Below are 25,329 nucleotides of genomic sequence, written 5' to 3'. Positions count from 1 at the left end.
AGAAAATTAGGGTTCCACCCTCAAAAGATTATTAAATAGTAAGTGAGGTGATGTGTGTAGAGAGCTTGTGCTCAGTCAATGCTCGTTGTTATTATTTTCCTAAACAACCTATGAGAGGAAAGAAGTGGGAAAAGTTGTAAGCTGGCCAGTCATTTCACCTCCCTGAACCTCAGTTTCTCTGTCTATAAAATGGGGATAATGTTGTCTCCATCTCCACGTTCTTGTGAGCGTTAAATGAGATAAACCCCATAGAGAACTTTCCAGAGCTGCTATTATTCTCTAGCTCAGTGAGCTGCTGCCTTGTGCCTCAAAAAATTCTGTGTTTTGGTGTTTCTTCAGATACTGCTATGGTCTGGGAGCAAAGTCTTTGAAGAGCTCACGGACATCGAGAGACAGTTCCACAAAGCCCTGTACACAGTCCGAGCCTTTCTCAACTGCGACAGATACTCTGTGGGGCTCTTAGACATGACCAAGCAGAAGGTGAGGCAGGAGGGGACCTTTCCAAGAACAGGTTAAATATACACAGAGAGGAGCCCAGACTTGGGTCACCCGTTCGGTCACATAGGGAAGAGGTTGGGAGGATGCAGAAAGTTTGTCATAGTTTTATACTGAAGAGAGGAACATCCGCACTTAAAAGGGAAAAGTCAACCTAGGGCACAGGTGAGTAAAAAGAACCCCTATCTTCCCCAGCCAACTAGAAGAGAAAGTGTATGTGAGAAGAAGGTTTGAAGGGTTGGTGTAGGTGAATGAGAAAGAAGTTTCTGTGTAGGGTGAAAGTCCAGAAAGAACACTGTCAATTTCAGGAGCTCTCAGAAAATGCACTCAGAGGTGGGCAAGAGCCTTTCCTACGGTTTGGAGAACCCTAGGCTGACTCGGGCAATTGAAGTGGAAGCGAATGCTTAGGTCTGGTCCCTCAGGATGCTCAAGGGCCAGGTTTGCCCCAGATACACTGGCTGAGGAAAAAGCACTGATAAGGCCCCTAGCATTGTTTTTCAGCTAGGTTTCCCCGAACTGACTCTCGCGTTGCTCTGTCTCTGCCTCCTAAGCCTAATCATTTTCTGCCTTGGAACAAATTTCCAGAGTTATTTAGATTTGTGATGTCCTATCCCAAAGGTCCAAGGTACAGGATTCCTGTCAGTTTCATTTTTATGTCTTGTCATGCTGAGCGCGGTGCACAGACCAATGGAGACTCTCCAAATATTTGGCTGAATGAATAAGTGAATCATAGAACCTGAGGCTGGAAAAGACCTTAGATCTAGTGTAGCAATAAACCCTTTGATAGTCCTTCAGAAGGTAGCATATAAATGGATTCATACAAATGAATGGTTCTTTTTTAAATCAAAAGAATTTCTGAATAGTTGAATTAAAAAAACTCCATGTTAAGGTGCCCAGTTTGCACCTTAAAGGATCTGCCCCCAGGTGCAGGCTTCTCTGAGCTGCAGTGTTCTGCCCTCTGTTTCTTTTGAACTCCCTCTGAAAAGGGGAAGTTGCATTTCAGCAGGAATAATCTAATTTAGTCATCCCCAAAAGACAGAACTACCTAGCAATTAGAGGTGGGCTGGGCTGCCTACAATCGCTCTAAGAACCTATCCCCCAGGTGGCTAAGCTCTCACCTGAGCTATTGACATTATGAAAGAAGTCAATAAAAGCCACTGAATTAAACTTTGATTGGGTAGATTGTATGATAGGTGGATTATAACTCAATCGAACTGTTTAAAAATAAAAGGAAGAAAAGGAAGAAGAAAGAGAGGAAGAAGGAAGAGGAGAAGGAGGAGGAAGAGAAGGAGGAGGCAGAAGAAAAGAATAAGAAAAGGAGAGGGAACAGGAAAAGGAGAGAGAGAAGGAGAGGGAAGAAGACAAGCATAAACATTCCCCACTTTCCACCAACCCCTTGCTGACATCTTCTGCTTCTCCTTGGGACAATCTTCAGAGCCACTCAGTGTTTGACACAGACAGTGGCAGCCCAAAGTACAATACTTGTCCCTCTTCTGGGCTCCTCTAACATTCGTTCTCCTTCCATTACGCTTTTGGTTCTTGCTGCAGCCACCCTGTTATAGTCACTGGAGTACTTGATTGTTTTTTTCATGAGAGTGGTAGCTCCTCCAGGGCACACCCTGTGCCTTGTCCATCTCTGTAGCAAGCATGCTGTGGGGCTCAGGTAGGGCTCCAGTTCTTGTTTCACCCAGAGCTGAGCATTGCTCTGTTGTCAGCAGGCAAGAAAAACCTGGCTCCCTTCTCCTTGTCTTCTGGATGATATTAGGCAAACACCCTGACAAACTGTTTAAATAAGACAGAGGCCAAGAACAGGAGGGCTTGGCATTCTGCCCACCATAACCCAGCACTACTCTATCATTGTCCCTAAAATTCAATAAATAAATGAACAGAGAGGGCACTGGAGGACAGAGGCCTCCTCTGCCAGGCCTGGGGTTGGCCCCACCCAAGCTGAGTAGCTCTGTTTATGACAGGAAACCAGCTGAGGGGTAGCAGGGAAGAGCCTGTTGCAATGCCCCAGTCAGTTTCTTCCCCTGAGTCTGAGTGATGGGCAAACCCTCCGTTGGCCCTTTTCTCTCTTCCTCCTGCCCCTGTCTTTGCCAGGTGTCTCAGAGGACATCTTTCTTTTGAATCTCAGAAACAAGGCTATCTATCCATATTTGCCACCATTGTTTTTTCATTCTTATCTGGAAAAAATATTTTTTTCCTGATTACAAAAGCAATGCATTTTACTGTGGAATAATTGCTAAATAAATTATAGTCTCATTCCAATCAACCAGGAAAAACCAGTTGTTAACGCTTTGTTGTGAATTCTTTGAGAGCATTTTCTAAATATCGCTGACCATTGGGTCACATGATCTATACTTCTTGTCCACGCATTTTTCACTCATCAGTGTATCATAGGCACATTTTTAATTAATACATACACATCTGTAGCATCGTTGTTACTAGATGTACTATAATTGATTTATTGTCTTAAGTCCCCTCTTATTGGACACTAAGGTTGTTTCTAAGTTTTTGCTCTTATGAATGATACTGCAAGGGACATGTAATTATTGTTTTTCTCATTCCTAGGAATTTTTTGATGTATGGCCAGTCCTGATGGGTGAGGTTCCGCCCTACTCTGGTCCCAGGACTCCAGATGGAAGGGTAAGTCTCCCTCTGCCCTGCTCAATCTGATAAAATGTTTAATGAAATGCAAATGTAAAGCTCTATAAAAACTGCTGACTCTTTTTATCACTTGAGTATTTATCTTCTCTTGGTTGGGTTGTCTCCCTTGAAGTTATAAATTCTCACTATTGCCAAGCCTGTAATTTACAAGGTGTTTTTAACATCTTTTTTTTTTTTAATCCTCACCTGAGGACATTTTTATTTTCATTGCTTTTAGAGAGAGAGGAAGGGAGAGAGAGAAACATCAAAGTGAGAGAGAAGCACCAAAGTGAGAGAGAAACATCAACTGGTTGCTTCCTGTAGGGCCCAGGCCAGGGATCCTACTTACCTGGAATGGGGATGAAACCCACAACCTAGGTGTGTGCCCTGACCGGGAATCGAACCTGCAACCTTTTGGTTATGGGACAACGCTCCAACCAACTGAGCCACACCAGCCAGGGAGGGTTTTTAATATCTTGGTGGAGTTTCACAGAAACCTAGGGGGGTTGACCAAGAAGGAATCAACATTCTCTTTCCAAAAAAGAGGAAATAGCCCCAGAAAAGTGAAGCAACTTGCTCAAGAATTCGCCCAGCAGGAGTCCCAAATTATGGACTGTTAGACCTGGAAATATCCTTAATATCTAATTGAGAATGTATGAATTGATAGCCAGGGGTCAATTCCAGTGAATAGATAAACTTGTATGGCTGCATACATTTTTAAAAAATCTATCTTTTTAGTTAAAAAAATTGAATGAGTAGCTTAGCACTTAAAAATCAAGATATTTCCCATAAATATCCATATTCTCCATTTCTTTGGAAGAGTAGATCTATCAAAACTGGGCCCACAATCCCGCAGGGTAAATTTGATTGAAGCTGAGTGTCAGCTGCCTCCTTGGAATGTGGTCTGAGCTCTCCAGTCTGCCTCCTGTGAATACCTGGCCCCCTGCTCACATTTTTGTTTCTGTCAGGCCTCAGGGCTCCGGGCATTTGAATTTGTGACCTCTGGTCTCATACCACTGCTTCATTTTCCAGATGAGGCCCAAACACTGTAGAGAAGCTGGAGTGATGTGTGTGGGGATGTGGAGATGAAGCCGGGTCAATAGCCCAGGCATTCAAATGGCCTTAGAACCTGTAGAAGAACTGAAGGGCTGAGGCCCCACTGGATAAGTAAGCAGCTGGCATGCTCTGAATTGAGTTTTAATCTGGTTCTCTTCACATAAGCCCTTTTGTGAATAGGGATCAAATGGTATATCAATTTCTGATGGAGACTTGATCCCACCCAGCCAGCCCTAACCCTACCTGAAATAAAGGGTCGTGTGTGTGCACGTATGTGTGTGAGATAAACTTAATTTAGTCTTCATTCAAACTCTGGGAATTCAAAATGAGCACCCTTGCCTGTGAGCTTCACATACACGCCAGAAGAGACTTCAGCTTTGTACTCTGCATGGTGTGCTGTGCTCTGTCCAAAAGGACCTTTGTAACCTGCTGGTGTCCAGTTTCAAACTACTCTTACCCACACAAGCCCATGGTTTCATTTGCGAAGACTGAGTCTTCAAAGATGGCATCATGTGACACTGTCAAAAAGATTTGGGTGCGCTTTCCCTTTTTTAAGTACAGCTTTTCATGTTGGCATAGCTGACATGTTACCACTGAGGTGTTTTTCTCCAAAATATGAGCTGGACTTGTATCTTCTGGAAACTTAGAAGGGGAGAAACTGGAATAGGCATCACCATAGCTTTCAGACATCACTAACTTCAACCAGCTTCAATTTCCTTGGCTGCTTTGATATTCAGCTCTCTGAGCTAAGCCCTGAGCTCAGGGGTCACCTCTAACTCCAGGAAGGCCAGAGAAAAGCTAGGCTCTAACTTGTGTGGTTCTTCACCCTTGAGCACCCCGATCTTTTAGATCCAACTGAACAGGACTTTTTCTCACTGAGCGCCATCCCAGGAAGAGCTGTCCATCATGTGATTAATTCAAGAAGTTTTGGCTTCACTGAGGTGACTAGCACACTAATGGTTAAGAATTGTCTTTCCCCAAATCCTCCTCCATCTCAGGTAGCAAGGGCCTCAGTCAGTCCTTGCAAGAGTATGTCATTCCATTGAAATGGAAAAGGCCAGAAGGCAAAGGACTTTGGATTTGGTTGGTAGCTAACTCACAAGGTGAGCTTGGCCAAATAATTCCTTGGGCCTTCCATTTTCCCAGCTATGGGGAGGGGTCATTGAACCCATCTCCAAAGTCAGCTCCAGGACTGGGACACAGCTGGTGAGGAAAGCACACATAGGTCTGAGCTAGGGCCCAGACCCAGCCTGTCAGGACTGGCCGAAAGTGGACCTTCTAGGCAGAGCATGGGCTTGGAGGGAGAGAGCCTGAGTTCATGTCCCTGTTCCACCAGCTAGTTTTGTGGCCTTGAGGATGCTCTCTAAGCCTCACCTTCCTTATCTGTACTGCCTGGGCAATCAAGCTGACTTAGTAGGGCGGTGGTAACTAAAATAACTCATGCCCTGACACACAGTAGGCACTCCAGTCGTCGTGGCTAATTGGGTTGAATCTCACTATCTGCCAGGCACTTAACCTGAATCAAGACATTTACTCTTCTCAAGGAATTTATGAAGGAGGCCCCTCACTTGCCCAATTTGGCAGTTGAAGAGAGGGAGGACTGGAGGGGGTCTGATAATTTGCCCAAATCTAAGCCCAGGATGCTTTTCTTTCTCGGAACTGACCTTACAGTCATTCTTTTTAACTTTCCCTTCTGTCTTCTGACGCCATTCCCTCACTTTACCTGCCATATTCACATTCAAAATACAGCTTTTGTCTGGATTTCGACTAATTAACCTCCCCAGATCTTGGATCTAAGGCTCCCCAATGGCAGCTACCCCTCGCTTCATCTCCTTTTAAAAACAAAACATTGTTCATGTCTATATTTTAAGTACTGAAAAGTTAAACAGGCTGGTTAGGCTTTATTGGAAAAAAGGAACAAAAAAATAGCACTTATTTTTAAAACTGGTACATTCCCATGCACACTGACTTGGCTCTGGCTGTATGTGTGGCTCTTTCAAAGACCCTTGTCTTACAGCCTTAGCAGCTCAGGTGGAAGGTAACAAAGGTGCTCATTGATGGCTCAGTTTTGATTTTCCAAAGGCTGGCAGATTCCTACATGAATATGGCCTTGAAGGCAACTTGGCTGAGATACAGTGTATGGAAAAAGCCATATTTACCTAGAGCACACTGATCTTTTTGTTGATTTCTATGAAAGCAAATGAATTCTCCTGTAGGTTTCAAAACAAGAAGTCCATTTCTAACCTTTCTAAAGGAGTCTCTGAACACGCTGGATAGGCAGCCTGCGGGCCCAGGGAGCCAGCAGCTTGCCCAAGAGCTCAGTGAGCAGCCCAGGCCTAAGGAGAGAGGGCCCAAAAGCTCAGACCAGCAGAAGGTTGAGAAGGTCATAAAAGTCGGCCTCCTCCTCCTCCTCCTCCCGGGTGGAAACCTTGCTCATCAAAGTCCCAGAGGCTAATGCAGCCACCTTTGCTTTCTAGAATGGCCTACATGGCACAACTTTGCTTTTTAAAAATGTTCTTAGCATAATTTGCTTATATTTATGGTGAAAAGCTCACACCTTACAAAAGGGAGCACCACAGAAATCCAGCCTCCTGAGGCAGACAGAGTCTGCCGTCTGTCTTTTTAGGAATGTGTATGGATATCCAGAGACTCCTGGATGTGTGTGTATATGTATGTGTGTGCGTATTCCACCATTACCATTACCACCCTCTTACACACGTGATGATTGTTTTGTGCCTTATTTTTTCTATTTGACCATACTTTGGTGTCTTTTTCTTTCAGCACACATATAGCTCTGTCATTCTGGAACATGCAGAGTAGCTACCGTATGCAGGCACTCAACTTGTTTGCAGAGGGGGTGAGGGAAATAGGTCTTGTGGTTTATTCTCCTAGGACCTCCACCTCTACCTTTTCCAGATTCTTGCTGCCTCCTTCTGAGCCAGGATTGTCCAGTTGCTGAAATGTAATTAGTTATGTATCGAGGGGAGGGATCTCCAACTGTGTTATCCTCTCCCTTCTCCCCTTTCCTGGGTTATTTAAAAAAAAAAAACCAAACATGTGTGAAAACCCATTATTTAATAAGCGCAATAGAATCACACACACAATGATGGCCATCATATTGTCTCCAGGCTTTTTAAAACAACCTGACTGAGACCCCTGGGTGGGGCAGACAGGGCTTTTACCCACACTTGGGAGTGTATCTATAGGGTTCGTTCCTATTGCACATGTGGCATTACTGGGTCAAAGGATATGTGCATTTTAATCTTGGAGGGATATTGCCAACTAGCCAACCACCATCTCAGGATCATAGCTGGGAAGGGCTTTAGGGATTATCTAGTCCAGTTTTTCAATTTCTCTGATTGTCTTAGAACCCTGGACTTCCACAGTGGCTGCCTTGGCCAAGTGTTAATGGAGGAGGAAGGAAGGAAGGAAAAGAGAGAATAAGATGAGGATCTCTGTCCCCAGCTGGGCTGCCATTAGGGTGGCTCCACTCACATCCGCTTTTTATGACTCGGTCCCATGCTTTGTTTGGGAAAAGAGTTCTAGTGCATAACAGCAACAACAAACACACACCACTGATTTTTGCAGCTGGGGAAACTGAGGCCCAGAGAGTACACAGAGTAAAACCAAGAGTAGAGCATGAGTCTTCACTCTAGAGCTATTTTTAGCTCCATCGAATCAAGCTGTGAGGCTCATCTAGTCTCCCCTTGGATGTTTCTTCCTCGAGGGAGCTCCTGTCTAGCCTGGGGCAGCTGCATCCTTGGAAAAGCTCTAGCTTCTGCCTCCTGATTGGCCAGAGTGTGTCTCCCGGGAGCTGCTAATGCTGGTCACTGAAGAGCAGAGCCTTTCCCACATGGGCCCAGAGAAGGTCATGATCGCCTGTCAACCAAATGGACCTTCAGACACCCTTTGCTGGATCAGGAATTTTTCTCTGTGGAGGTTCTGAGTCAGGAGATTGGATGGGGCCAAGGTTTCTATATGTGATTGTCTAGAGCAGTATTCTCAAAATACCTGGAGTAAAGGAACAGTTAATTTTGAAAATTTCTAGTCCATTTTGGACTGATCCCTTTCTAAATGTGTTAAAATATATAACTAGAAAAATAAAAATTTAAAAAGAGATACAAAAATCAAGTCCCCCCATTTTTTATTAGTTTCAAGGGACCTACCTTGACTCAGTCAAACTGCTATAAACCTTTCTAAATGCAGACTCTCGATTTTGGTTTTCATGTCATCAAGGAATAGCAACAAATAGTTTGCAGACAGGTAGCAGTCCAGGGACCACACTTTGAATCGCCCTGTTGTAGGTGAGAGTGATGCAGACAGGAAAATGCTACTTTAAGTTATTCACCTTAAGTGACGTAGCAGAATGAGCACTGAGCGTAAGAGTCAAGGCCCTGGTCCTGGTTCATTATAAGTGAGCTCTTTCCTCTCTCCAGGTCTCATTCTTTCCATTTTTGAATGCTTGCTAACTTGCCTGCCAGTCCAGGAGTTCAAAGGGTCTGATAAGGTAATGGAATTTCCCCTGGAGAGCTAAGGGAAAGGAGCCATGTGCCAGTATGCACCTATAGGTTAGGAGGTCATGTAATTGAACAGACCCATTCTAAGATAATGGGGGGTGGGAAGAATGAAAGAGTTGGAAAGGGAGTTAGGAGGCATGAGGCATGATTGGGAAGACAGGTCCGGAAGAGCTGACATAGCAGAGAGAGAATGCTGGTAGGAATGAATGAGAAAAGGGGCCATGACCACAGAGCCGAGCCCTGCATGGAGGATGGCTGGGTTGACAATGATTCTAAATGGGACAGGAGCCTCTTTTCAACCTCCCTTTCTTCCTCAACTCCAGCAGCAGTCTCTCTCTCTCTGTCTCGCTCTCTCTCCCTCCTTGGGCTCAACCTCCAGATCCCCCTGGAACACTTTCCATTCTTCTTTCCAGCCCCAGATCCCAGCCCTTGCTTGGCCACTGTGAGCTGGGACTAGGGAGGAGCACACTAAATCCTGAGTCAGCTGAGGACAGTGAGCTGCAAGGCAGCGAGGATATACCCTTGGAGAGTCAGGCTAGTGCTTCCGGAAAACCACTGGGCACAGCATGAAAAACAAGGCCTGTCTCCTGGACGTACTCCTGCTGAAGTTCTGTCTCAGACTCTAAAGGATGTGTTTCTCTATCTCTTTTGCCTAGGAAATCAACTTTTACAAGGTCATTGACTACATCCTGCATGGCAAGGAAGACATCAAAGTAATCCCGTAAGTCACATGGCCACATGCCACCGTATCATGTTCCCAAAGGAAGGGAGAATCAGAATACTTGTAAACATCCTGAACGACCACCGGGATCTACGTCATCTAAACTAATCGGGGAGGACACTGAATGCTAAATCAATGCTTTATCAAACCAAAAGAAGGCAAAATAAAAGTTTAGAAAAGATGTAAAGCAGGTACAAAAAATACAAAGTGAACATTCAGATGATATTTCAATCCACATATATCACTAATTACTTTAAATCCTAATCAACTGAATGTTCCAATTAAATGACAAAGGTTGCCATGTTGGATAAGAAAGAAATCTCTCCCATTTCATTGATTGTAAGATGTACAGTTTTCGACTTTTCAACATTTCTGAACTAAAATCAATGACATTGTACCACGGCCGTCACGCAGACAGTAGTGGATGTAGCTGCCATTGGCATTGGCTGACTACGAGAGAAGTCGGTCGTAACCATTCTCAGTGCTATGCCTTCACCTGAGTTACACGTGTGGTTGGTTGCACCCATACTGAATCTAACTGCCGCACAAGGGGCTGCAGGAGATTATACTATGATGCAACATTGAACCCAAAAGTTGCTTCGAATGGCACCAAAACATAGGAAAATTGTACAAACTATGATCAAAATCTATATCCAAATTCTAAAAGAGCTATGTTGATATTAATAAAGTAATAATTATAAGTTCAAAAAGCATTGCATTACAAATTAATTGGAAGCATTTTATCTTTCTCTGTTGCATATAAACAACAGTTTGTCAAAGAACTGATAACTTCCTAGAAATGAAGAAATACGTTGACAGTAAAAGAACAAAAAAAGATATACCATGCAAACACCATCAAAAGAAATCTGATGTAACTATATTAATAGCAGATAAAAATAGACATTATGTGAAAGAGCGTGAGTGGAGGTAAAGATAGTCACCCCTTAAAGATAAAGGGGTCACCCTGGCTGGTGTAGCTCAGTGGATTGAACACGGGCCTGTGAACCAAAGGGTCGCAGTTTGATTCCCAGTCAGAGCACATGCCTGGGTTGCAGGCCAGGTCCCCAGCAAGGGGCACGTGACAGGCAACCACACATTGATGTTTCTCTCCCTCTCTTTCTTCCCTTCCCCTCTCTCTAAAATAAATAAATAAGTAAATAAATACATAAATAAAATCTTTAAAAAAGATAAAGGGGTCAATTGGCCTTGATATTATAGGCAGATATTATAATTCTTAATTTGCATACACTGAAAAAGATGGCCTCAAAAGAAAAAGCAAAAGCTGACAAAATATAAGATATGGACAAATTCATGCTTGCTAATTGATAGGAGGAACAGACTAAAAAACAAATGTGAAATATAGAATATTCGAATAACATAATTAAATAATAATAAAATCCAAAATGCGCATATACAATAGGAAACCAGAAAATACTCTTCTGAAAAAAAAAAGGAATACACTCTCTAATAACCCATGGGTAAAAGAATAAATCAATGGAAGTTAGGATACATTCTGAACTAAAAATAATGAAGGTAGTATATGTCAAAACCTGTGTGATCAAGTGACACTGTGCTTAAGGTGAAATATGAAGCCTTAAATATACATATCAGAAAAGAGTAAAAGCTGAGAAATAATGAACAATGTACCCACCTTATCAGGCACGGTCTCAACAAATAACAGGTGTCACCTTCAAGTTAGGATACCTCAAGGGGGGATTATTTACAAAGAGACGAATTACAGAGATGTGGTGGAGTGAAGGACAGCCCAAGGGAACGTGCTAGTAGTGGCAGTGCTGTCACCACTTCTGGGCCCAAAGGGATGTTCCCACAACCTGGAAGGAGAAAGAGTCATGCAGAGCAAGCCGCCTTGAGAAAAGCATTGCCCTTCAGTCAGGGGACATAATGAGCCAAAGCAACCTTGCTGTGGGGACACAGGGAAATAAATAACTTGACCTCACTGTTCTACCCTCCTGTGGTCTCTGGCCAGGGCTCCCCACTGGGCCACACTCAGCCAGAAGCTGGAAGGTCAGGAGCCCTGTTGATGTCGCCCCTATAGACTGGCCTCCTGGGACGGGGGGGGAAGAAAGTGAGTAGATCTAGGGGGGCAAGCAGAAGCTATTCATCACATCAGCTCAGAAAATTATCAACAAACAAGCAAAAAAATAAATCCAAGGAAAATAATAAAGGTAAGCCCAGAAATTAATGAACTAGAAAAAGGTAAATGATGAGCAAATGCCAAAAGTTGGTTCCTTGAACAGATTTAAAAAATTGACAAATTTCTGGCAAGACCAAACAAGAAAAGCAAAATCAAATGAGCTACATCAGGAATGAAAAGGGGGGATAACTATAGCCACACAGACATTAAAAAGATAACAAAGGGACATTATGCCAAAAATATTTTAAATCTAGATGAAATAGACAAGTTTCTAGAAAAATAAAACCTACTAAATACAAATGAAGAAGAAATAGAAAACCATAATACTCTTATAGCAATAAAATAAATCAAAATCTTCCCACAAAGATGCTACAGGCCCAGGTGCATTCAGGGGTGAGTTTTACTAAATACTTAAAGAAAAAACAAAATAATTCTTGTACAAATTATCTAAGACAGTAGTAAAAAAGTAACAGTTATAAACTTGATACCCAAACCTAACAGAGGCTGCATGAAAAAGGTACATGCAGACCAGGCTCACTTGTGAATAAACATAGATGAACATATCTTAAATAAAAATTTTAGGAAACAATCACTAAAAAGAATTATACACCATGATCCAACTGGGTTTATTCCAGGAATGCAGGGTTGGTTTAACATTTTAAAACATCAATCAGTATAATTTGCCACATTAAGAGAAACACAACATAATTATCCTCATAGAAGAGAACTTTCTTAATCTTCTAAAAAGAATTTTTTAAATGCCTGAAAATACTAAGTATTGACAGAGTGGAGCAAAGGCAACTCTAATATACTGCTGATGGGAGTGTAATGGGTACAACCACATTAGAAGACAGATTGGCCTTATCTAGTGAAGCTGAAGGTATACACATCTTTTGAGCCAGCATTTCTACTCCTAAGTATGTACCCTGTGGAACTGAGGCACACATAATGAACATGGTCATAGCATCACTGTTTATATAAGCCCCAAACTGAGGGGGCATGTCCGCCAACAGGTAAATGGGTAAATTGTGCCACATTCATACAAGGGAAGACTCTAAGTAGATAAAAAGAGTGAATTACAGCAACATGAAAAGAAAGCCAAATGAAATAATACATACTGGACAATTCCACCCAAATGAAGTTGAAAAACAGGCAAAAATAAACTAGAGGGTACTGGAAAGCATACTTAGGTGGTAAAAATGCAAAAAAGCAAGAAATCACTTATAATGTCAGAGCCGTGGTTGTCTTTGGGGTTAGAGAGCAGGCAGCCATTGGAAAGGCAGGGCAGGGGCTTCCACGGTGGGGACAAGGTTGTTCTTGATGTGGGTGTGGTTTCAAGGATGTTCACTTCTGTTTAATGTTTAAGAAAGTTCAATGCATTCTCCCACGTGTGTATTTTTTCTCACAAGGAACAAGTAAAAGATAACAGCACCAAAAATTGTGATATTGTTGTGAGGGATAAATACCATGTAAAGCACTTAGCTTAGTGCATGGTATGTGGTAGGAGCTCACCATGGGTGCATTTCCCACTCTCTCTATGGTACTAACTCTTTCCATATAAGCATTAACGGAGGGGAATGATGGTATCTGCTTGTGCCCAGCAGTCGATAACAATCTATCGAATCAAAGTTGTCGCTTTTCTCGGCTAGTCAAACTCAGGTTGCAATCAGTAAAATGTAGTTATCACTCTTGCCCCAGTATCTAAATTTGGACATTAAGATGCTTAGTGAAGATCTGGGACTCATTCAGGCATAGTGATGAAGGTAAGCAGGTGCTGGGAGCCACCAGATAACAGAGGGAGAGCCAAGGCCCAGATTCGAGTTTGCAGTCCAGCTGTCCCTACAACAAAAGTTACCATTTGTCTTTGGCCTTTACAGGAATCCACCTCCTGACCACTGGGCTCTAGCCAGCGGTCTCCCCACTTATGTTGCCCAAAACGGCCTGGTGAGTAATACAACTTTGAAGGGGGAGAGTTTTAAATCAGGTGGAAGAGTAAAAAGAGTTCATATCAAGAGAGTGGAAGAAATGTTGAGAAGTGTGGATGTCTAAAAGCCCGATTCTCCAATTTCTCAATTCACTTGAGGGTTTTGTCCAAGGAGGTAACAGAAAATTGACAGTCGAGAAGACATGAGATACACAGAAAGAACCTTTAGATGGAAAGGTACATAGTCTCACTGACCGATAAACATACGCATATGTCAGGGACAAAGTCCTGACTGCTGGTATTCAGGGTTCACCGTGGACTAAATCCCAGCCTCTCATACCAGAGACTTGGCTGCCACGCCCATCCCTCATCTCTGCCCCATACCTGGACATACCACAGATAGCAGAGCTCACATGCTCGTCTCCCACCATGCCCCACCCCCTCAGGGTCAAGGGTGGAGTGACAGCATCCCCTGCTCCAGAGAGAAGGGTCATGTCTATTAGCTGCACATCACCCCTGTATCTGAACCTAGTCACCCCGGTATCATTCCCCAGGTACTCACAGAAACAGAAGGAGGTTTCAGAGGTGTCTGAAGACCCAGGAGAGCATAGGAAGTAAAATGGAAACCAAGGAAGTAAAACGTTTTATCAAGGGAGACAACCAAATGCAATAAAGTGATCTGTGGGATAAGAACTAAACCCCATTGGGTGTGGCAATTAGGAGGACATAGGCATGCCTGTTGGGAGCAGATTTGGTGGCAAGGTGAAGAGAGAAGCCCGCGTGTGGTCTGCTGAGGTGTGGGTGGGTAGTGAGGAGGTACAGCCTGCGAGAGAAAGAGGAGTAAGCCTGGGTGGCTGTGACGGAGACCACGGTGGGCCAAGGGAGGATTCCACTGTCAAAGATGGGAGAGACTCGAGCGTGCTCACGGACCGAGGGACAGAGCCCCTGGAGAGGGCAGAGATCAGGAGAGAATGGTGGCAACTGACGGAACTGGTCCAAGGAGAGGCCAGAGGGACGGTGCACTGGGTGGGCAGTTCTCAAAAAGCAGGGGCAGCTCGGCCTCTGAGACCACAGGATGGTCAGGCCCGTTGGGACAGGCAGGGTCACTGCAAGCCCATATGGTGTCTTTTTAAGAACTAGAAAAAGCTGTCCCTTCTCAATAGCTGAAAAGAGAAAGGCTAGGGGCATGGCTCCGCAAGTCAAGGCCAGACAGAATTTCAACCCCCAGTCATCCCTCCGCCACACGCCCGTGTGCGGTACATACAATGCACAGCTGTGCACAGCGGCCCCACAGGCGGGGTCTAGAGGGACCGGGTAAAGGCCGTCTGCGTGGTCGGGCACGGCGGTCCAGTTTCCAGGAGAGGGATCTGCCTGTACACAGCAGAGCTACGGCACTTTTTATTCCTTTTTCCATTTCGTGGTTTACACCCCAAGGAAAAACTCTTTCTTGACAAAACAAACAAAATGGAACCCAAGTGTAATTGATTCAGAGATGCTTGAAGTAGCATTATTTATATTAATAAAAACAAAACACAGGACACAACCCAAATCTGCAACAAAAGGGAGGCAACAAAGCAGGATACTATATAGCTCTTCATGGTGAGAAATTGTAGTCTTTACCTTTTCAAAGCTTGGCAATGACTCGGGAGCAAAGCAAATGCTAAGAAGTAACATTTCCAAGGTAGCTTTTCTGTCCGGTAGCCTCAGTTCATAATTCTCAAGCGTGTCTACCTGATGGAAAGGCTGCGAATGCCACGGGCAAGGACACAGCGTTTCTGAGACAGCGTGCGTTGCTTTGCCTGGCACTTTGTCAAGTCTAATGCCGGCTCCATTATTCCCCTTCACGGCTTTCAGATTTGCAACATCATGAATGCGCCTGCGGAGGACTTTTTTGAATTCCAGGTGAGACATTCTTATTTTCTTTATTGGTCACCTGTTATTTTTTGCCCCCAAAGAGGATTAGAATACATCTATTTTATTGGGAAGCAGTTTCAACCAAGTGAATATATGAGTGGGGAAAAATGTCATGTGCCCGTGGAGGTGGGGGAGGGAGTTAACTTGGCCAATTCCAAGGTCTCATTCAGGTTTAACATCCACACCCTTTGCGCTCTGGCTGGAGGACTTCTGCATAGGCTGGTCTCCCCCTACCCTCCATGTTCTGCCCAAAGCCCCTGCCCTTCGATGACCCCCTCAGCTGCTATGAAATTTGATGAAGTTTTACTCTCTTTTCCCTGGCTGAATATCATCTCTGCCTCCTTGGCATTTTCGTGAAATACTGGGTAGTATTCCAGGTGGTTGTATTTGTCTTTCTCACAAATGTTTATGAAGGGTAGCCTCCGTGCCAGGCATATAGACACAGTGCTACCATGGTTACAGTGGTGGACTGGACAGGTGAGGTCTTTGTCTCCAGGGAGTTCTGATCATTTGTGGTAAGAAGCTGGTCAGGAGAAGGGCCTAGGGATTGAGGAGGAAATCTCTTGAGACAGGGGTGGGGCTGACTTCATTGGAGAAGAATCAAGGGATATGTCACTGAGAAATTATGTTTGACAGTAAAGAAAGGAAAGATTTTAAGAAAGAGAAGGCTTCCTGGGAGAAGCTAGATTGGCCAGCGGATCTGAGTGAGAGACCAATGGGGAGAGGAGGAGGCGGAGCGTAGACAGGGGCCAGATCACGCAGGGCCCGAAGGCCACGCCAAGGAATGTTTCTCTCTGTTAATGTATCTACCTTCATCTTTTATGAACCCTCCTTGTCTTTTAGACTAATTTCTCTCAGTAAAATATTATCTTCTTCTGGTCAAATGTTGGGTCTTATCTTTCTTGACCTCTTTAGCTCCATGTGTCCTCTCAATATTTGAATTTCCCATACTAGACATAAGAAAAACAAACCATTAACAACCTGAAAATAATCATAAGGGAAAGAAAAAAAAAGGGCCAAGAAAATTAGTGAATTATTTTTTACTCCTTAAAGAACATCGTGAGCCCTGCCTGGTGTGGCTCAGTGGGTTGAGTGCTGACTTGTGAACCAAAGGGTCACCAGTTTGACTCCCCGTTGGGTACCTGCCTGGGTTGGGCCAGGTCCCCAGTAGGGGGCATGGGAGAGGCAACCACACATTGATGTTTCTCTCCTTCTCTTTCTCCTTCCCTTCCCCTCTCTCTAAAAATAAATAAAGAAGGAAAGATTCTTAGAAAAAGAACATTATGAAAGAGCTCAGGGAGAACATACTTCCAAATTTAAAATTGTATGTGTTGTGCTGAGATTTTGACCATGTCAGTGTGAGCAGCCTAAACTCTTGCTGAAAGTTGTTCTCTGTTTGTAACCACAACAGCATCCCATGAATTACAGTGTACCCACACTAGTAAATCAAATTTGATCTTGTTTTTAGATTCTAGTCTTTTCCCTCCCACTCGTCCTCCATAAAGTAGCATGACTAATTTTTTTTTTGAACACAGGTTACATCAAGTAACTTCCCTGCTTCAAAATCTTTAATGTTTTCCCATTTCACTTTCAATATAATCTGTTTCTTCATCGTGGCCTTCAGAGAGATGGAATTCTCTGAAGTCTAGATTAAGAGTTGGGGGAAGGCAGGTCTTGAACTCATTTCCTGACCACAGCCCTGTGTTCTTTGGGGATGTTCTATATCCCCCTGGGAACACTCTCCCACCAGGTGCTGGGTTCCAGCATTACTTAAATAATAACAATTATCATCTCACCACCTTAAGAATCTTGAAACTTTTGAACCAGAAGCTTCTGGAGTTCTCTTCAACTCCAGGAAGCCTTCCTTGACTTTCTTCCCTCCTCTGGCTCCCTCAGTACCATAAAGAACTTCCCACATGCAGTGTAACTGCTCATTTACCTTTCAGATTGTGAGCTACCAGAGGAAACTGTCTGTGCCTTACTTGCCTTGGTTTCACCAGCTTCTCGCTCGGTTCCTTGCACATTGTAAGATGTTTGGTAAATGTTTGATGAATCAGTGGGCAGAGTCTAGAAATGATATAGTCCAGCGATCCCCACTTTATAAATGAAGAAATTGAGGCTCAGACAGATGGCAAGTGACTCACAAAGGGCACCTTTGATTGACCAAGAAATTTCACCTCTACTTTCTCATTGGTTCCACGAGGCACATTCTCTTACTACTGTCCCCATCTACAGATGAGCCTACAGAGGCCTGGAGATGCAAAGACATGCCAAAGTAACACAGAAAGTCAGATCGAGAGGCAAAGGCACAGGTTTCTGTCTACTTTGTTCAAAGTTACAAGCATCCCCAACATAGCTCCTTCTAAGCCAGTCCCTTGTGGCCTGTGCCGGTATCAGAAGCACCGGGCCCTGAACTGTCTGTGCACATCATTATGCCTCCAGCACACCGCGCACAGCCCGGCAACAATGGCCCTGACATCTTAGGAATGAAAACAACCTGACGATTGGCTTAAGGAGCTGCAACCAGATTGGCTACCTGCTCATGGCATTTGTTTGGTGGTTGAAACCATGTGAAATCCAGCAAGGTCTGTGCTCTTGCTGTTGCCTCAGCCAGTCAAGGTCATGGTGCAGTATGACATTCACCACAGTTGCCCCTGCAGCCGGGCACTCAAGGAAACCCTCTCTGGTTCTTCTCTTGTAGAAAGAGCCTCTGGACGAATCTGGATGGATGATTAAAAATGTCCTTTCTATGCCCATTGTGAACAAGAAGGAAGAAATTGTTGGGGTGGCCACATTTTACAATCGCAAAGATGGGAAACCCTTTGATGAAATGGATGAGACCCTCATGGAGGTACGGTTTGCAAGGAGGTCTTCTGATGTTGAGATTCAGAATCAGCTTTCTATGAGCATGGCTTCCAGAGCTGTGTGGTGAGGACCCCAGGGTACTGCTGCCCTGTCCTGTGGAAGGTGGGGAGTTCACCTCATCGATGCTACCCTGACTCGCTTCCAGGATCCCCTTCTTTGCCCTCACTTCTGCACTGCCGCATGTTGACGGAGAAATCCACATTCCCTTTTTGAAAAAGTAAGAAACTTTACCTTTTAGAGCAGCTTCAGGTTCACAGCAAAATTGAGCAAAAGGTACATCTACCCCCCATCTACCCCCATCCCCACATACACACAACACATTCCCTCTGTGACATTTTTAGGCACAAGAATGATGATTTATGTAAGTCAGTGCTTTACTGAAAGTGCATTTCTGGGCATTATTTTACCATCATAACATCTCTTTGAGAAAGGCAACACACGGCTTACCAAACCCATTTTATAGCCGAGAAAATGGAGGCTCAGAGAGTCTTGCCCAAAGTTACAGAAGCAGGACCAAACCTGGCTGTTCTGCCTGTGATCCTTAATTTCTTTTTCTTCCTTCCTTCCTTCCTTCCTTCCTTCCTTCCTTCCTTCCTTCCTTCCTTCCTTCCTTCCTACCTTCCTTCCTTCCTTCCTTCCTTCTTTCCTTCCTTCTTTTTTTCTCTTTTTTTTGTTTTTCTTCAGTCTTTGACTCAGTTCCTGGGCTGGTCTGTCTTAAATCCTGACACCTATGAGTCAATGAACAAACTTGAAAACAGGAAGGATATTTTCCAGGACATGGTAAAATATCATGTGAAGTGTGACAATGAAGAAATCCAGAAAATCCTGGTGGGTCAAGTTCTTTTCTTGTTCTTTCTCTAGTGGAGACTTTGCCCTGGAGATGTGCCCAGAGTAAGGCAGGACTTAAAATCCCATGAGATGAGGGTGGGCTTGTTCACCACTCTACCCCCTGCCCTGCACAGGGGTGCTGCAGGCCCTCTAGTGGAATGGATGAATGGGCAGATCAACAAGTGCCAGAGAGTTGTACATAATGGCTATTCTGCGTGGCCTGGGGACAGTTGTCCTGTGAAGGGTCGTTTCAGTCTTGGGGCCAGACCTTGGCTTACCAGCTCCAGAAACTCCATTTTTCACTGTGCTCAGGGCTGACTTGGTACCTGAGATGGAGTCATCCAAACACAACCTCTGTGGAGAGGAAGCTCTATCTGACTGACCTGTGGACAGTGGTCAGTTTCTCAGAAACTCCCTCTGTGTGGTCAGCTGACTTAGAAGAGCCAATCAGGTCATAGAAGAGTTTAGTGAGCAAACAGGGAGGTAGATGTTAGTAGGGAGCCATCACATAATATCATCACTTTACAGTTTATAAGGCAATGTCACAATACATTGTTTGATGCTTACAGCAGCCCAGTAAGGTGGACAAGGTAAAGATTTCTATCTCCATTGTGGAAATGAAGAAACTGGAGCCCAGAATGGGGAAGTAACTTGTCCTGGAACCATCCAGTTGGGTAAATTGGTCTCACTCAAACTTTATCAGGATTATGAGCAAATTCTCTACCATGCTTATGAATGGGCTGCCTCACAAGGTAGTGAACACCCCATCAAGAGAGGTATCCAAGCAGAGGCTGGATAATCATATGTCAGTGATACTATAGAGGAGAGTCCGATCTGGTGTGGGAAATTGAACAATATTTGAGAGAATTAGTGATTCATCATTCTTGGGATTTTGGCCTCAAAGAGACCAAGAATTTAGAAGTAAGCTGAGTTAGTGAAATGGAATTGGATATGATGCCTAGTTGAGTTCCTAAAACGTTGCTGAGAGACCTCACAAGTTGAAACAACATGGACTATGTTTTCAGATGTGATTTCTTAAGCTGGGGAGATATCCCAACAAATCTGATCCTTTCGTTGCAATAACTGATACATTGAAAGGAGAAAAAGTCAAGTTCAGATAAATGGTTTGCTTGTCTCAATCCATAATTTCAGCCAAATCACGGACATGTGAACCCTATGGAGGCCTAGCCTCAGTGAAGCAGTTAAAAGCTAATAGACTGTCCTCTGGGTCAAGAAATCAAAAACGAGTGACTGGGGCCAGGTTCCCCTCTCCTTTGGTATCTGGGGAAATAGGCCCAGAGAGGCAAGGAACTTCCTCAAGTCACACAGAAGCTAGAGGAAAGACCAGGACATGAGCAAGGCCTCTTGACCCCCCAGTCAATAATAATAACAATGACAACAATAATATTACTTAATTCTAGTGCTTATGAGGTGCCAAGCACTGCACTGATTTATGCTCATCTCAGATTTCATTCAGTTGTATATGTGATTTTATAATATGACTTTGCATAATCTAGTTTTAATCCACCACCTAAGTACTTTTATTGACCCCATTTTACAAGCGAGGTCATGGAGCATCAGAGGTATTCAATGACCCTGCTAGTAAGTGGCAGAGCTCAAATCTGGCTGCCGGCCCCAAAGCCCGTGACCTTGAATTTGCCTATCCATGAATGTTAAAGAACAGCCTCTCTGAGTTGGTGGTTCTGTTTCCAGGGCTTTAGAGGAAGGAGAACAATTAAAATGTAAATGTGAAGGCATATTTAGAGCTTAGATGTAGGACATTAACTAATTTTTTTCCCTCTGCTATTTTGTGCAGAAAACCAGAGAGGTGTATGGGAAGGAGCCGTGGGAGTGCGAGGAAGAGGAGCTGGCTGAGATCCTGGTGAGCACTGGCCCGGACACAGAATGAGCACAGGGTGCCCTCCAGAGCATGCGTGGTGTATGTGTGTGTATGTGGGGGGATGGTCTCTGCAGAGAGTAACCCTTCCCGCTCTGCCCTGATCCTCCCAGCAGACCTGGGCCCAACACAGGGCTGGGGGGAGACATGGAGAGACCCAGGAACACTCCATTTGCCTTAATTATTTGACTGCGGTCCTTCCACAGCAAGAAGAGCTTCCAGATGCAGAGAAATATGAAATTAACAAATTCCACTTCAGTGACTTGCCCCTGACAGAACTGGAGCTGGTGAAATGTGGGATACAGATGTATTATGAGCTCAAAGTGGTGGATAAATTTCATATTCCGCAGGAGGTAGGGCCCAACTTTCTTGCTTGCTTGCTTTTCTCCCTTTTGAAACACAATCTGTAAACTTAAACTTAATGAATACTTAAAAAGAGTATGCCTGTGGCTTTTAGGATTGAAAGCATTGGCTGCGTTGCACACATGAATCATGTATCAAAAAAGAAACACACAGTTCCTCAGAACTGTGGCATTTTGGGTGCATTGGCTTCTTGGGGTAGGTTCTCAGGGACTGAGTTCTGGAGGCTGTGGGCACTTGGAATGCAAAGAGAGGGTCTTATGGTCAAACAAGGGTGGGAAATGTGGATCGAATCAATTTAAAGAGCATTTTTTTTCCTGCAGAATTCCTAATTGTCAGACTAGGGGGTTGGAGATGGACAGAGAAGGTGGAGGTGTATTTTTGCAGGATTTCGCCGATCTGTTTGATGCAAAGTGTTACCCAAGCCACATCAGCACAACCTGAGAATGTATCAGAAATGCAGATTCTCTCTCTCTCTTCTGACTCTCTCCCAGTTCTAATGAATCAAAACTTGTGTTCTAACAAGCCCGCTGGGTGACTCCGATGTGCACTCAATTTCGAGAACCACTGATGTAAAGACCCCTTCTGTTTTCTTTCCCTGCAAAATTCATGTTAGCTTCTCCCAGGCCAGTAGCTCTCTGGGGCACAGTTTGGGAATCACTGATGAAACTCATCTGGTGGAATAAGTGGAGTGACTCCCATCCAGCTGATTTCATAGCGTCCACTTCCACAGTGGTTAGCCGTTTGCAAAGGGCTTGCACAACATTATTGCATCTATGGCGAGTTCCTGCCTTCTGGTGCAGCAGGCAGGGCGCCCGGTCGGTTTGCCTCACTGATGTGCACGGGTTTGCAGGCGCTGGTGCGGTTCATGTATTCCCTGAGCAAGGGCTACCGCAGGATCACCTACCACAACTGGCGGCACGGCTTCAACGTGGGACAGACCATGTTCTCCTTGCTGGTGGTATGGGCGGTGGGGCTGCGGTGGCTGGGGGCTCCCACCACACCCGGTGACCAACCTCATTCAGCTGCAACACGGTAGCAGCAGCAGCGGCGGCGTTCTTCTCTATTTATTGCTTTTTAAAATTAAGCAAAGAGTAAATGCTTAGTATAAATGAATTACAGGAATAGAGAAGCACATAAAATAAAAAGCGAAGGAAGCTGCCGTCTACCCCCAGCCCCAGTCTGGTAATTTGGAGAGAGCCCTGGCACAACTTCTTCCAAATTTTCTTCTGGAAACTTTGAAACATATTTGTATACACACACACAAACACCGTCTTTTGTTTATAACAAACTGAATAATATTACTCTGTAACATTATTTTTTCATTTGAAAATAGATAAATATACCAATCACGTTCGTTATGTATTTTTTAATTGTGGTAAAATAGACATCACATAGAATTTACCATTTTAACCAGTTTGAGATGCGCCCTTCAGTGGCATCAAGCACATAGTGTTGTGTGACTATCACTACGACCCATCTCTAGAACATGTTCGTTTTCCCACACTGAAACTCTATTCCCATCAAAAAAGAAAAAGAAAAACAAACAAACTCCCTGTTCCCCCCACTCCCCAGCCCCCTGTGACCGCCATTCCTACTTTCTGTCTACGAGTGAATCTGAGTCCTCTAAGTACCTCGTACAAGCACAGCCATACAGTATTTGTACTTTCGCGCCTGGCTTATTTCACTCGGCGTAATATTTTCAAGGCTTGCTCATGACACAATTTAATGGCTGCATAGAATACTGTACTGTTAAAGTACACATAATGTTCTTGCTCAGCCACTGGTGTCGGACAGGAGGTTGTTGTTGACCTTTCACTATTACAGACAATGCTACAGGTCCTTGGATGGACATGCCCATGTGTATTTGTGTCTGTCATTTCTGGCTTACAGGGTTCAGAGTCCTTCGTATTTCATGAAAAAGGGTTTTTCCATCCAGATTGTGATGCAGATCTCTGCCCCTGCCCGGCCTCCTTTTCATTCCTTTCCCTTGCGGCTGGAATGGTCAGGCTGGAGTAGGCCTTAGAGCTTGGAGGCAGGAATTCTGGCCAGTTCACCAAAGAAATTGATAGTGACACCACTTGGACTTGACTTATTTCTTAAAAGTCACAGAGTCAGCATCACCCCTGCAGTCTCTGCCCCACCCTCTACTCCAACACCCAGCATAAGCAAGCAGTTAAGTATTTAATGGAGGCTCAGGGATTCTTCTGGGCTGTCCTTAAACTGGTAGACCAGGTTTGGAAGGTTAGCTTTACCAGTCTGGCTATGTTCCCAAACCCTCCGAATCCTATGATGTGAAGGCTGCAAGTTTCTCAACAATCAACTAGCCCAATGCCCTCCACCTCTAGTGTGCAGACTGGGAGACTGAGGCCCGTAGAGAGATGGGACCAGCTAAGGCCACTCAGGAGTAGGGAGGGTAACCAACCATCTCACATTGCCAGGGACTGTTCCAGCTCCAGCATGGAGAGTCCTGCATCCCAGGCGAACATCTGGTCACCCTGTGGCAATGGGAGTAGAGCCAAGATCAGATTTATGTTTCCAAGCTCTGGGTCCTGCCCCTACCCTCTCAGCCCTGCTTCCAACCCCACAAGGGAAGAGCGAGTGGCACCTCTGATTGCCCTTCCAGACTGGAAAGCTGAAACGATACTTCACGGACCTGGAGGCCTTGGCCATGGTCACCGCTGCCTTCTGCCATGACATTGACCACAGAGGCACCAACAACCTGTACCAGATGAAGTAAGTCAGCCCTACCCAGCAATCCCCCTCCCTACCTCCTAGTCCCAGCACTCATTACTCAAGTCCGAACAGCTCCCAGGCAGGCTCACCAGCCAGGAGGTTAGGCCCGCTGTCCACAGCTTCCCATCTCCTCCTGCCTTTTGGGTCTAGGTAAACTCCTGTGACAAACAGAATGATGACCCCCAAACATGTCCACACCCCAATGCTTGGTGCCTGGGAATGTATTGCCTTACATTCAAAAGGGACTTCAAAGATATGATGAAGTGAAGGATCTTGAAATGTAAGGATCACCCTGGGTTATCTGAGTGGTCCCACGTATTTAGAAGGTCTTATAAGTGGGAGGTGGGAGGTCAAAAGGGAAGAAGATACTACACTGCTGACTTTGAAGGTGGAAGATAGGCTACAAGATAAAAGGAATCCAGGCAGCCTCTAGAGGTTAGAAAAAGCAAGCAAACAGATTCTCCCCTAGAGTCTCGGAAAAGGAAGGCAGCCCTACAGAGCTATTTTCGACTCTGAACTCCAGAGCTGTAAGATAATACATTTTTATGGTTTTAAGCCTTTGAATTTGTGATCATTTGCTATAACAGCATCAGGAAACTGATATATTAAACTCCCCAACTCTCTTCCTTCCCTTCCTACTTGCCGAACTAATTTAAGCCAAGAAATTAGTTAACTGATAATTATTCATCCATTTGTGTTGATAATGCTCCTGATACGAGTGTCGTAGCCCTAAATCTGGCAAAGGTGGTACCATGCTGAGCAAAACAGCACAGTCTTAGTCCTCACAGAGCTTATATTCCAGATGGCCTCTGAAACTTAGTCCTTGAACCACGATCTTGGTGGACGCTCATGACCACCTTTTGGGTTGGGCAGAGCAAGGACAATGTTATACCCACAGTACAGATGAGGAACTGAGGCTCTGCCCAGGGCCTATAACCTGTAAGTCATCAACAAGCACTAGAACATATGGCTCTGAGTCTTCTCAATGCTTGCATGCTGCTCCAAGGCTAGAGACTATGCTTGTGTTATATCTTGTAAGAAGCTAAGTATAGAGGTCAGTGCTTGGCACATAGTAAGTACTGAACAAATATTTATTGAATAAAGGCAAGAATAAACACACTGTTTTGGGGAATGTATGGAGGATCTGGAGTTTGATGACCATTAAAGAATGGCCCAGAGCCAATGTCCATGGGGGGATATAGGGATATAGGAGAT

General features: G+C 44.5%; 1 protein-coding gene across 2 annotated transcripts in view; it reads left to right on the top strand.

The window, feature by feature from the left end:
- The window catches only part of PDE6A (phosphodiesterase 6A), a 50,896-nt gene that overhangs the window by 9,012 nt on the left and 16,555 nt on the right, over positions 1-25,329 (top strand). Inside the window, exons 4-14 of one of the 2 annotated variants that reach the window (XM_024576949.3) lie at positions 340-480; positions 3,067-3,141; positions 9,371-9,435; positions 13,468-13,534; positions 15,369-15,416; positions 18,130-18,279; positions 18,978-19,121; positions 20,938-21,003; positions 21,225-21,371; positions 22,232-22,339; positions 24,005-24,114. In XM_024576949.3, coding sequence (XP_024432717.2) covers positions 340-480; positions 3,067-3,141; positions 9,371-9,435; positions 13,468-13,534; positions 15,369-15,416; positions 18,130-18,279; positions 18,978-19,121; positions 20,938-21,003; positions 21,225-21,371; positions 22,232-22,339; positions 24,005-24,114 — 1,121 coding nt within the window. The remainder of the gene's footprint in view (positions 1-339; positions 481-3,066; positions 3,142-9,370; positions 9,436-13,467; positions 13,535-15,368; positions 15,417-18,129; positions 18,280-18,977; positions 19,122-20,937; positions 21,004-21,224; positions 21,372-22,231; positions 22,340-24,004; positions 24,115-25,329) is intronic. The other variant, XM_045185141.2, reaches the window with a different exon arrangement.

Source organism: Desmodus rotundus, chromosome 6, assembly GCF_022682495.2.
Source record: "Desmodus rotundus isolate HL8 chromosome 6, HLdesRot8A.1, whole genome shotgun sequence".
Lineage (NCBI taxonomy): Eukaryota > Metazoa > Chordata > Mammalia > Chiroptera > Phyllostomidae > Desmodus > Desmodus rotundus.
This window is presented reverse-complemented; position numbering and strand designations above follow the sequence as displayed.